Here is a 12,156-nt window from a genome sequence, read left to right on the forward strand (position 1 = left end):
TTCTCTTTTCAGATGACTTCCATTGATCTATTTCTGAGTGATGCAGACAGTGTATACTTATCTTCGGTACCTGTCTGTCCTCTGTATACTGCTGTCCACTCTTTATACATAATTTCAAATGTGACTAAGCTTATAAAATACGGTATGGTATGTTTGAAGAACACCCCAGGAGGTAACAATTTTCATCTCCAAGGAAGAACACAAAAAAACCTTCTAATCCACATTACCCAAAGATCTACAGGCCTCCACATTTCATATAGCAATAACTTTAAGAAATGAAACTAGTTTATTTTTTATAAAAAGCAGCAGAATCAGTTTTTTTACAAATATAATGTTTGAAAGTCAGCTTTTTCAAAATCATATCATAAAAGTGAATGATAAAGAAAGTCATCTACACAAGTCACACAGGATCAGTTAACCATTTACTCGCATGATCTTATGTCAATAGACAGTGCCCTTAGGGGTAAAAGCTCCCTTCACATACATTTGCAATGGTCAGACTTGCAGGCAATGAAAGTCAGGGGAGAAAATGAAATAGAAAAAGAAAATTAACTTTTAGTCTGCACATGTATAACAATGGTAAAGAACATGCAACATTAGTGTAACAGTAAGGCCTGAATTTATCACTGTGTTCTTCCACTATCATGCCAGTGTAATCCCACTTGCACTGGGATAAAAATGGAGTAGTGTAGTGATGAATCAGAAATATCTATTCTACATCCATTTTAGAATCACATCTGAATTGTAATCTCTCATTAAATTCAGCATATTTAAATTGTAAACTTGACTATCTCTTAATCTATGTTTGTACACCATCTAATAGGGTCATGTTTTCAGTTTGCCTGTAACCACTACAATAAATAATTATATTAAATAATTATTTATTATTATTATTCCTACACCACACTATTTTCAAAGAGTCAATTAACTTAATTTTCAGTTTGAGACAAATGTGCAGAATATGCATCCTCTGAAATACAAGTCCCATTGAAGATGCTTCAGGCTAAGTCGCTTTTGCAAATATAGGCCCTCACCTAGACAGTGCCATAAGTAATATGTTGGTAACTCAAAGGAAAGAGTGGTTCACTTAAGGTTAGGTTTTCAATTATTGTTGTGCTGCTTCTACTTTCGATCTTTTGTTTGCAATTTCATTTTGAAAATATCTGGAATACATTTCATGTTTTCATAGCAGTCAGCTCTCAAATAGAGCTCTTAAAACTTTAAGGCTTCTAAAACATATTGTTCCAGTATAATTAAGATACAATTATTATATTTTCTTCAAAAAGAAAGAGCTGAAATGCCAAAGCTAGTCAATATAGAAAAATCCAGAAATTAACAAACAAGAGACTAGGTAGAGCTCCCATTCTCTGTGCCAAGACAAATAGTTTGTCTCTGAGCATCACCAACATATTCCCCAAAGAAAGGACACATCTTTTATTGTTCTTGAGCACCCCCAGTTGTCTCATTAAGGAGCAGCAGAGACAGGAAATAGTTCATATACAGCTGCATAATGGAGTATGAGGACAGGGTTTAAAGTTTGCAAGAAGTTGGCCCAGAAACAAAAGTTTTCTATTACTCAGTTTGAACTGCCCAATCACTATGACCTACCCAATGAGAAAACAACTGCTTCATTCCCCTCCTTCTTGGAACTACATAATGAGAAAGAACGGTAGGGGTGGAAATTATTAACGTGATACCAAGATATGGAATATGTGTAACCTTCAGTCAGATGGCCAGAAGCTGTACAGGGACATTTCCTTTCTCCATAGCCTGTATCACATGTAGTTTAGCACAGGCTTATGCACACAATGGGTGATATTCTGACCAGTCATGAATGGTTGTGTGATAACAGTGCAACTGTAGAATAACTCAAGCCCAGTAGTTTTAAGGTATTTAGGTGGCGTTGTGCTCAGCCTTGCTATCTCTATTTGATTTCGGAGCCCAATTCTCATTTCCAAAAGTGATTTAGGAGTGTAGGAGTCCAAATATCATAGACTGCTAGTTGGATTTGGTTCCTAAGTGCCTACATCCCATTTAAAAATGAGATGTAGGTTCCTAAATCCATAGCACAGAGCAATGCTGAATGGAGCAAAACCTAAATACCTTTGAAAATCTGTGTCTTAGCATATGCTGAACACTTGCAAGCATGCAGGAAGAATTCTTGACACTTGCTATGCCAGGCCTAAGGCTAAAGTGTCAGAGGTGTGCTAGGGCTGCCAACAGTCCCCGATTCCTATGGAGGGTGGGGGTGGCAGAGGGGGCCTACTAGTCTGTGTCAGAACTCTGCTTACATCTGAGAACTGAAAGCAACTATTAGTCCAGAATAGAAAGAGTGTCCACTGCACTTTTCAAGTCTCTTGTAATTGCTGCCTTGTAGACATAATACTCCTACGTCTGTCTATATTGGTGTATGACACAGGCACACTAATGTGACTATTACTTTAAATCCCAATGCCACATGAGAGACCACTAGCTCTACATATTGTGCACCAACTCAGGCAGTTTAAATATAATACATGACAGACTGAAAACAGTGTTATCCTTATGTCACAATATGGCAAATTGCTATTAGAGAACAATATTGCCCCTCAGAGTAAGTTGTCTCTGTGCCAAACTGTGCCCTCAGTTACTTCAGTGCAATCTGTAATTCAAGTCAGTGAATTCCTTGGAGTCTGAGGGTGGCATTTGAGTAAACAATGGCAGAATTTTGTCTGGTAAAGAAAATGGAAAAACACTACTCCTCCAAAACTAGGTTTCTCACACGTTAGTTGCGGCCTCATAATGCACTTCCCTAGATGTATTCCATCTAGTTTTTTCTACTGCACCCTAATGCCCTGCACCTCCAAATGCACCCACAAATGGCTTACTTTGAAAGCCATGCAACAGACCAAAGTCTCAATATTGATTTTCACCAGCCAAGACAATTTAAAGATTATATCATTTTGATCTTCAGGAATGGAATCAGCATGTATAATAAATGACAACGCTGTCCTTTGTAAATGTGGGCATCGATTCAGCAAGATACATAAGCACATGTCTGACGTTAAGGAGTGAGCAATCCCATTGGGATTAAATGTATTAAAGTTACACACACACACTTAGGACCTTGCAGAATCAGGACCTTAATTTTTAGAAGACAATTCTTTGCTGATTTTACTTCAGCCAATACATTTGGGTTTTAGCGATTCATTCCGAAGCAGGAGTTTTAACGCATTAACTCTCATAGAATACTGTTTTAACATTTTAGAAATATTATTAATACCTTCCCATATTGACCCTCTAAGAATACCATATCAGAGCAGCCTAATTACAGGATTATAGCATGTGTACTTATTTGCTATAACTGAAATTTAAGCAGAACACTTACAATTTTTTGAAGTTTCACAAAACTTCAGAGTGTTTCAAAATTTCTCCCCGGAGATAGAAAACCAGCTTCTGCTCCACTTGCACTGGCTTTCTATCAGTATAATACAACAGACTTGAATAGAATGACGCCTGAATTACACCACTGTGACTGATGGAAAGACAAGCCTCAGAGGGACAGTTTCTGCTCCCACTGACATCAGTGTTAATCCAGAGTAACTTCATTTGCTGCAGTTAAATTACACTGGATTTATGCCAGTGTAAGTAATAGCTGATTTTGGCCCTGAGTATTTCATGAAGGCTATATTTTATCTCCATTTGTTAGGTATTAAATTTAACAAACTTTATTTTGGGGATTCCCCTAAGTAAGTGGACCAGGAGTGCTCTCTGGAGAGGACATGCTTGTGATCTGCTGGGCAGAGGTGAAGTGGAGGTGATGGCGTATTATTGTACAAGGTCTTCCCGCCAGCTCATCAAATGTCTTATTGCCCAATTTCTCAGCTGGAGGATGATCTACTGTATTTACTACCAACTAGAAGGAAAGAAAATTAAGGTTCAAGAGGGGCATGGTTGTCTGAGAATTAAGTAATAGAAAATATTGAGGTCTTACACAGGAAAAGAGAATTAGTAGTTGAGGCAAAGAGGGTATAACTCATCTCCTATACTGCAGTGGGGGCCAAGGTGTATTTAAGTAGACTGCACTCTTCCCTTATGTCTACAAAACACACACCAGTGGCTAGCCAGTTGGCATGCCATGACCACTGACTATTATGCCAGTCAGAATAATCTGCTGGATCCCCACAGTCTCTTTGTTGTATCCACTTATGGCCTCATCTTATACTTAGAAAGGAAGACTTTTTAATATGCGCATGTACAACACAGAGCTCAACAGGGCCGTTTGGGGCCTGTAGGTGTAATAACAATTAGTAATGTATTAACATTAAAGAGCCATTAACACATGCTATATTCCACTGCGTCTATTTTCTCAAAATGAGCATGGAAGATGATAAACAGGTTTCAACTTTTGTTTTTCTTTGCAGCACTGTTTCGCAATATCTCGATGTTATGCCATAGTGTAACCTGCTATCTCTTCAGTGCTTTCATTCCAGAATCAGAATCCCACTTAATTTTTTCCAAGCATTTCTTTTCTCCAGATAAGAAGTCTGGTTTTGATCATGAGGATTAAGGGTGTCAGTTGGACGCTACAGCAGATGTCACCACTGTATTTCATCATCTATTTTTTTTTTTTTTTTAGAAGACTGTCATTCCATCTGGTAAAAACATGAAGCAATCTGAAATGTATTCTTGGATTGGCTTCCCTTACCTCGAATATATTTGATGATTCATTGCTGTACTGATTAGTAATGATTTCTGATTGGTCGCTGTACCACTTGAGTCCTCCCAGAAAACCGTCTGCATCCAAATCATTCACATCTAGTTCAGAGAGGTCAAGTTCTGGGAGATCTGGGCAAAGAGGCTGGTCTTCACCAACCAGAGCAGCACACTGCACGGAAAAGAACAGAAACACAAACTTCTGTTAATCACCAGAACGTGTTACCTAGAACTGCATGAGATGAAAATTAAGCCTTGATTAAGTCACTCACATCTACAGAGCAGGTTACTAGAGTTAATCTCGTTAGAAAGCCACACTGAGTGTTAGACAGTGGCTAGACTGCACAGGTGGGCAAAGTGGTTGCTGTTTTCCTTCTTCTTATGCTCCGTGGATAGTCTAGCATCTGCAACATTAGAGATCCCAACAAGGACCCATTCTCTTTTCTGTCCCAGCCACCAGAAAGATGGGAGTGCATGGCCAAGTGGTCAGTACATTTTACGCAACCTTCTCTGTACCCAACCCACAGAAGATTTGACTCTGTTACAGTTTACATCTAGTTCTGCACCTTAAGCTGTAGAGGATCATGCTTTCAGCTATATGTGGCCTCGGTTCAATCCCTCGTGAGTCAGTCAGGAAGTTGTATCAGTATTTCCAGAAGCTTTAGGAAGGTCTGCCACAGGCCGTGCACCTCTGGACCCATCTACCAAAGGCTCTGGGTTATCAACATCCTCAGGAACGGAACAGATTTTAAAAACCTGAATCTAAAACATTATCCTCATAGTAAGCAAATCATGAAGGGTACCTCATATGCCTGCCAAGTGCCACAGCAGTGGCTGTGCTGGTTGTTTGTGCATAAACTGCTGCAGTTAAGAGCTGTACAATCTATAAGCTGTGGCTATTTCAGAAGCACCAAATGGAGCTTTCCTCTAACCTACCCACTCAGCACAATGTTACACTTCTCTCATCCTCTTGACATTGCTGGTAAAATTCACCATAAGGCAGAGGGCGGTACTAAGCCTACTATGAAATGATTTGTTTAAGGGTGTGGATCTTTTCTTCATTACTATGAATGTAATCCTTTGCATATTTTAGATGGAATATAGACCAGTCTAGTATCAATTTCATTAATATAAATCCAGATTATTTGCTTTAGTATATCAGATCAGTCTTAAGTATTAATTGAACTAAAAATACACACTTTTATACAATGCTTCTTAGTACAGAAACTTTAATACTAAAAGTACCATCTGAACCATTTTAAATAATTAACAGACACTAGGAAACGTGCAGCTAAAGTCTACACCTTCAGCAATAACCAATGCAGCAGCTACTTTCACTGGTGCCTCATGTACATCATTGGAAAGAAAGGTTGAGGCTTCCTCTCTGTGCGGAGGCTGCTAGCAGACCCAGCAAGTAAGGGGTTAAAGAGCCACAACAAAGCCAGTTGAGAATGGGTTTTCAACTTTTCCTGTAATTGATTGTTTCTAGCTTTATCAGTTTATGTTCATTTTAAGGATGAACCAAACAGAAAATCCAGACCTCAGAAACTCTTGGACTCCCTTTAGCTGAGTGGGTCCTTTGAGCATCTCCTATCTTCAACCTGGAATGAAGTCAATCCCAGAAGCACAGGTAGAACCTCTCTCGTCCAGCACCCTCAGGACCTGACCAGTTACAAATCAGAGAATTTGCCAGACCATGGGAGGTCAATAATGTCTGGCAGGATTACCAACACTTCCACTGCTTATTGGGCTCTTAAAAAACATTTAGGAATAAATTAGAGGTAAACAGCAGCACAAAACACTAAGAGCCAGGACTAGTGGCTGTGAACAAACTTTATGGGATCATGGTAAACTTGGCCCCCCCCTTGATAAGTGGACATCTGGCTAACTGAGATCTTGCTGGACTATGAATGTTGTCAGACCAGAGTGCTGGACTAGAGAGATTCAGGCTGTAACACCATCTAAATAGGTAGATTTGCTGGGTAATACCATTACCATGCCCACTGGTGAATGACTCAGTATTTGTTATGTTACTCTTGAAAACATTTTTCCAGTCATAGGAAAGAGCTGAAGTTTAAATAAAAATAAACTTCAGAGAGATTTTTGTATCTGGAAATTTCTGCAAGTCTGAATTGCATGGGCTATACACAGTAGCAGAATGATGAGCAGCATTCTTGGAACTAAGATCCGAGTCAATAGACTCAGTCCAGCTAGTAAAGGCTATAATTTACCATGCAACTTCCACTAGTCTACCAGAATACTACAAGACAATTATACAATAGGCCAAGGAGCAAAAGAACCCAGGGGTTGCAAGGTGAGCCTTTGAAATATCAATTGCTTTTCTTCCTATTATTTAGGAGGGCTTGGAACTTCAACAGGCCAAGGCCTTGCTTAGGCGAAATGTTGTACAATGAAATTTACTTCTTTTTATTTTGACCACAGAAAAACTGCAAAGAAAAAGAAATTAAAAAGCTTCCCCATTTTCTAGCGCGGACATAACCTTCCAGCAGCAATCTTATAATGCCGAGATGACCTTTTTTTGATGCACAGATGAAATCTGTGATCTCATTAAAGGATAATCTAGTTTTTGACTGAAAAGGTAGATTCTCAGCATCATTCCCAGGTTTGTGTTGTGGAGGTCAGTGGCTTAAAACTGATGCCGTAGACTTCTAAAGTATCCTGCTGATCTGTTACTACTTTCGTTTGTAAAAATAGCTTCACTCTGTGCATCACCAAGTTAAACATCTTAGGGGCTGCAGTAATATGCATTTTTAAAGTCCTGCAATGGACATTTTAAAAGTAATATAAGCAGCTGTATAAAAAATATCCATTGCAGCTTTCATTTGTTTATAATGATGGTAATGTCACTTAAAAATGTAACAGCTGTAATGAAGTGCACAAGCTCTTGCCAATGTTGACATGATAATAAAATCGATGTTTCTGAATATGGCATTATGCTTCTAATCTGAGACACATTAGTAGCAAGTGTTCCTGTTATTAATTTATATTTGGCTTTTGGATGATGCCAGATTTAACACTCTAAGTCCTATAACTGTCCTCATCTGACATGTTGATATTTACTGTTTGCCTTTACGTCTGTAACAGGTGTGCCTGCATTGCCAAAACACATTTCATTGCCTTTTTACAGGTATGACAGTTACTTCATAACTATAGTCTTAATTTTATAATACAGTTTAAGAGGACAGAGTAGTCACTAAACATAAATGGCTAATTATTGTGTATTATTTCACCCCAACAGACTTTTTTCTTCGTTAAGGAGCAAACAATAAATTAGCTTAACTGCACTGATGAGAATGATTCATTATAATTAAGTATAATTCTTCATTAACCTTTTAGATGGCTTTGTGCCTTTGAAGATAAATTGAAAAAAAAAGACTGGACTTGTGCCACATTAATTATATTAATGTAAAAATAATCTTCCTTTTATTTTTAACAAGTTTGTTGAAACAGCCAAGGGGACGAACCCAGTAAGGAATGACAGACTTGATGGAATATGTGCCATGTAGATTCTCTCTATCAATCTTTGCAACCTGACTGTACATCACCTTCATTAAACTGTGAAACACTGGGGACGCTGATCAGCTATAGCTATGCAGGCCTTTATTAAGCAACACACTAGCCTGTCATTATGTGCAAGAGGGTATAATGCATTTTAAGTTGACAACAAACATTAACGATTCAAAATATAATAGCTGCCTACAATACCTGCTGCTAGTAATACCGTAGCTCATAAAGGTGTTCCCCTGAGCCAACACAGCATGCAGCCACTACTGTGTCGCTATACAAAGTAAAATGCAAGAGCCAGTTGGTAAAATTCTACCAACAGCTAATCCATCCACCACACAATTAATATTAAGATCAACCCTTTTTTCCTCTGTGAAAAAAAATGATTGCCATAAATTATCTATTCTGTTACTAGCTTGAAATTACTACAGGAACTCTGGTGATTAAAATAAATCTTCAATATTTCCACATAAGCTGGTTCCCTCAATCAAATCTTAGCAGCATTAGGAATAATACATGGATGGAAAAATGAAGTACAGCAGCTGAGACCCACACTATAAGCCAAACAACAACCCAGAGGATACTCCAGCTACTCAGAAACAATTAGGACTTTGGAGCCAGAAAGTCATCCACTTACAGCCTTGACTCATAATAGCTACAGGACATATGAATTATCCATATCTATTCCATTTTACTAAGAAGTCAAAACAAGATAAGAGCAATTACAATATGCAAACAGAAATCAGTGTATAGAATGACACGCTGCAAATATTGAAAACAGGACAAAAAGAGTTCAGAATCTGATGCACGCCTTGCTAGATAGGAAAAATGTAATTGCACAGAGAACACTAGCACATTTTCACTGTAGATGTGCATCTCTACACCACACATACATCTTATTTAGCAGATCTCTAAAGGGAACATTTTAAGAACTTATTCCAAACTTGTCGTCAGTGGGGTCAGTTCCTTTAAGCTGGTCTGTCATTTAGATTCCTCTCAATTGGGTCCAAAGAAAGTTTCCCTTGCTTCACAAGTTGCCAGAACTTTCAGATAATGCTCCATTTTGCTGAATGCAAATATGCAGAAATCCTCAAACCTCACTTTATACTCCAGAGATTACCAGGGAATTGCTTGCTTTTTTCCTTTATGAACTGTAGCCAGCAGAAGCTGTGGATTTGATGTATTGCCATCTATTTTTATAGAAGCAACGGCGGCGGCAGCAGCAGCAGCTCACACAGTCCTGCATAAACTCTATTCTCATGGTTCATCCTGTTGTCTCTGTTGTACAGTAGGATTTAACTATTTGCTGGATTACTGAGCTTAATTGAGAACCTTGTTCTATGGAACATTTTAACTGCAATACTATAATCCAGTTCAATAATCAGAAGCAAAGTAACATGTATTTCCGGTAATCTGTTTTAAAGGAATTTAAAACAATAAAGCAACATTATATTCATCTTTGTCTGTCTCTGTGTTAATTCTGCAGTTGATAAATGAGAAAAATCCTGAACATAGCAAAACACAAAACCTAACAAAAACCCAAATATGAAACCACTGATTAATTATAACTTTTTTTTAAAAAAAAGTCTTAATCTAATTATAAATAGACATGGCATTTTTCCAACCAGGCCACTAAATGCCACTGGAAAGACTTCAGACACTGATTCATATCAATATCTTAGAGCATAAATATTGCATATGACTGGAAAGCGAGCCAAAGGCACATGAAAATAGTTTCCATCTGCAGGAGATCCTGATGACAGCAGCTAAGCTTTGATTTGCTCAAGGCATCACAGAGTAACCTTAAAATACCAAAACTTATTGGGGTTCACATAAGATTCAGACCTGTTTTCAATATATGATATCTACTGTACTTTTATAATTATTCAATTTAAAAAATTACCTCCAGAAGGGCTGCACACAAAACAATTCTCATGCTGTTCATAATGCAAAGCTCACCTCTATATCACTCCATACAGAGTCCTGGTTGCACATGTCCCACGCCATCCAGCTCCTGAATGACAGCAGTAAAGCTTTTAAACTACAATCCACAGTCTCACACAGAGCAAACACTCATGCAGGCAACTAGACCCTTACTGAGAGTGAACTGAAGGCACCTGTCTTACTACTGTTCCCAGTCACATGACAAAGCTATTTAAAAAGTAGGCTGGGCTGTCACTCACCCAGCCTTCTTGTGCTGCTGCTAAAACTAGTGACGTCACTAGTCAGAGGCAGACCTAGGCTTAAGTGAAGTAAATCTTTTTAAAAACCACTCAGACCTTTGAGTCTTCAGCACCACACTGTGATTAAAATCAGATTTTAATGCCACACCTCTAAATTGTGCTGTTGCTATATAACTAAAATCCCCTACAATCTTTTTTTAATTTCTTTTTTTCCAAAACAAACAGCAAAGCTGTATTTATTACAAAGACACCAGTAAAGTAACCCTAATCTGAGTTAAAACATATATTTCTGAATACCTTGATTCTAAGTGGGCTAACCAGTGCTGTTTAATTTGGAAATGCTATTAGAGAGGTACGTAAAAAGTTACTGCATAATTAATTTTTACTAGTCATCTTAAACCTAGCGGAGTATATTTTTAATTCTGGCATATTAGAAACTTCTGATCAATAACTCCTGGAGATTTTTTTAAAAGCAAAGGCATCTACACAGAATCTATCTCACAGTGATGCTGCAAACATCAATGCAAAAATATTACTTTAGCTATTTAGCAAGGGGCCTGATTCTGTTCCCACTGAAATACAGATTTTTTTTTGCTTTTTCACCTCCTCTCTAATCATTTCCATTTCTTATGCAGGCACCCCAGAAAACATTGTTATTAAATACAACTGAGGTAGTCCTGCCCATAACTGCTCAGATTCCTGTCTGCATTTTCATGTAAGTAGTATTTCCTCAGTGCTGCCTTAGGGTGCATTTTTGTATAAACACTCTATTCCAACCTCGCTGACCTAGGCTGTGCATTTTCTGTTTGAACACAAGAATGCTCTCGTTGTCATGTGAAAACACGACATGCTATTAACAGAAGCGTTTCTTCTTTAAGCCTTTTGCAGCTCTGTCCCTGAGACAATGGGAGCTGATGCAGGTGCAACTGGTTTCTGATGACATTACACATTGAATACATAACAAACCAAAGGTACTAAACATAACTGCAGAACATTTCCCAAAACAGAAAAAAAAATAAAGGCCTTTTTTAAACATCTCCACCTGACTTTTCATTTTTAAAGAAGTTGTGTCTTTAATCTTTATTTAATTAGCTAGATTCAACAGTCTAGTTTGCAAAATATAAGCACTATATATGAGTCACGCTGAACTAGTAGTTTTAGTCACATAGTGGGTCATTCTCCTTGCTATGAAATATTCAGTTTCATTGTTATTTGCAAACTTGATTATTCTAAATGTTAAATGAATATAGTTATTATCAAGATACAGAGATATTGCTTAGAGAAAAGACAAAAAGAGGCTGCAAGAGGTTATTTTTCAAACACTAAACGCATTCCAAAAATTATAACAAGTCACAGGTAAACACTTTGGCTATTTGACAATTTATCATTGCCAGATTTGAAAAAAATACATATTTCCCTGCTTGAGTTTAAGTTGCAAATCACATCACACTGTCATATTTTCATCAAACACAAATGACAAAAAATGACATTGTTTCTACTTTACTTAATTAAAAAAACCCACAACAAAATACCCTATGACTACAGAAAGCCCTTTCCTACAAATGATTAAATTAACAATATTACTTGACTCTCACCATGAAAAAAACCTCATTTCCTTCCCAATTATATGCTGATTTAATGATAAAACTGCAGTAAATTATTAAGATCGGGGGCAAAGGTCACTACCTCTACCCTCAGAACAGTCAACTGTGAAATAATGTTGGGTACCCGGCTGACTGAAGTGGAGTAAATT

The 12,156-nt window shown here is 37.7% G+C and overlaps 1 protein-coding gene across 2 annotated transcripts in view; it reads right to left on the reverse strand.

Moving 5' to 3' along the window:
- PPARGC1A (PPARG coactivator 1 alpha) overlaps window positions 1-12,156 on the reverse strand; it is a 513,653-nt gene that overhangs the window by 71,617 nt on the left and 429,880 nt on the right. The window contains exons 1-2 of one of the 2 annotated variants that reach the window (XM_006138160.5): window positions 10,180-10,351; window positions 4,688-4,867 (exon numbers count right to left, since the gene is read on the reverse strand). In XM_006138160.5, coding sequence (XP_006138222.1) covers window positions 4,688-4,867; window positions 10,180-10,227 — 228 coding nt within the window. In that variant the 5' untranslated portion in view covers window positions 10,228-10,351. Of the gene's footprint in view, window positions 1-4,687; window positions 4,868-10,179; window positions 10,352-12,156 lie in introns of those variants that run through there. The other variant, XM_006138159.5, reaches the window with a different exon arrangement.

The sequence above is a fragment of the Pelodiscus sinensis genome, chromosome 4, assembly GCF_052426305.1.
Source record: "Pelodiscus sinensis isolate ZL-2025 chromosome 4, ASM5242630v1, whole genome shotgun sequence".
NCBI classification, from domain to species: Eukaryota; Metazoa; Chordata; order Testudines; family Trionychidae; genus Pelodiscus; species Pelodiscus sinensis.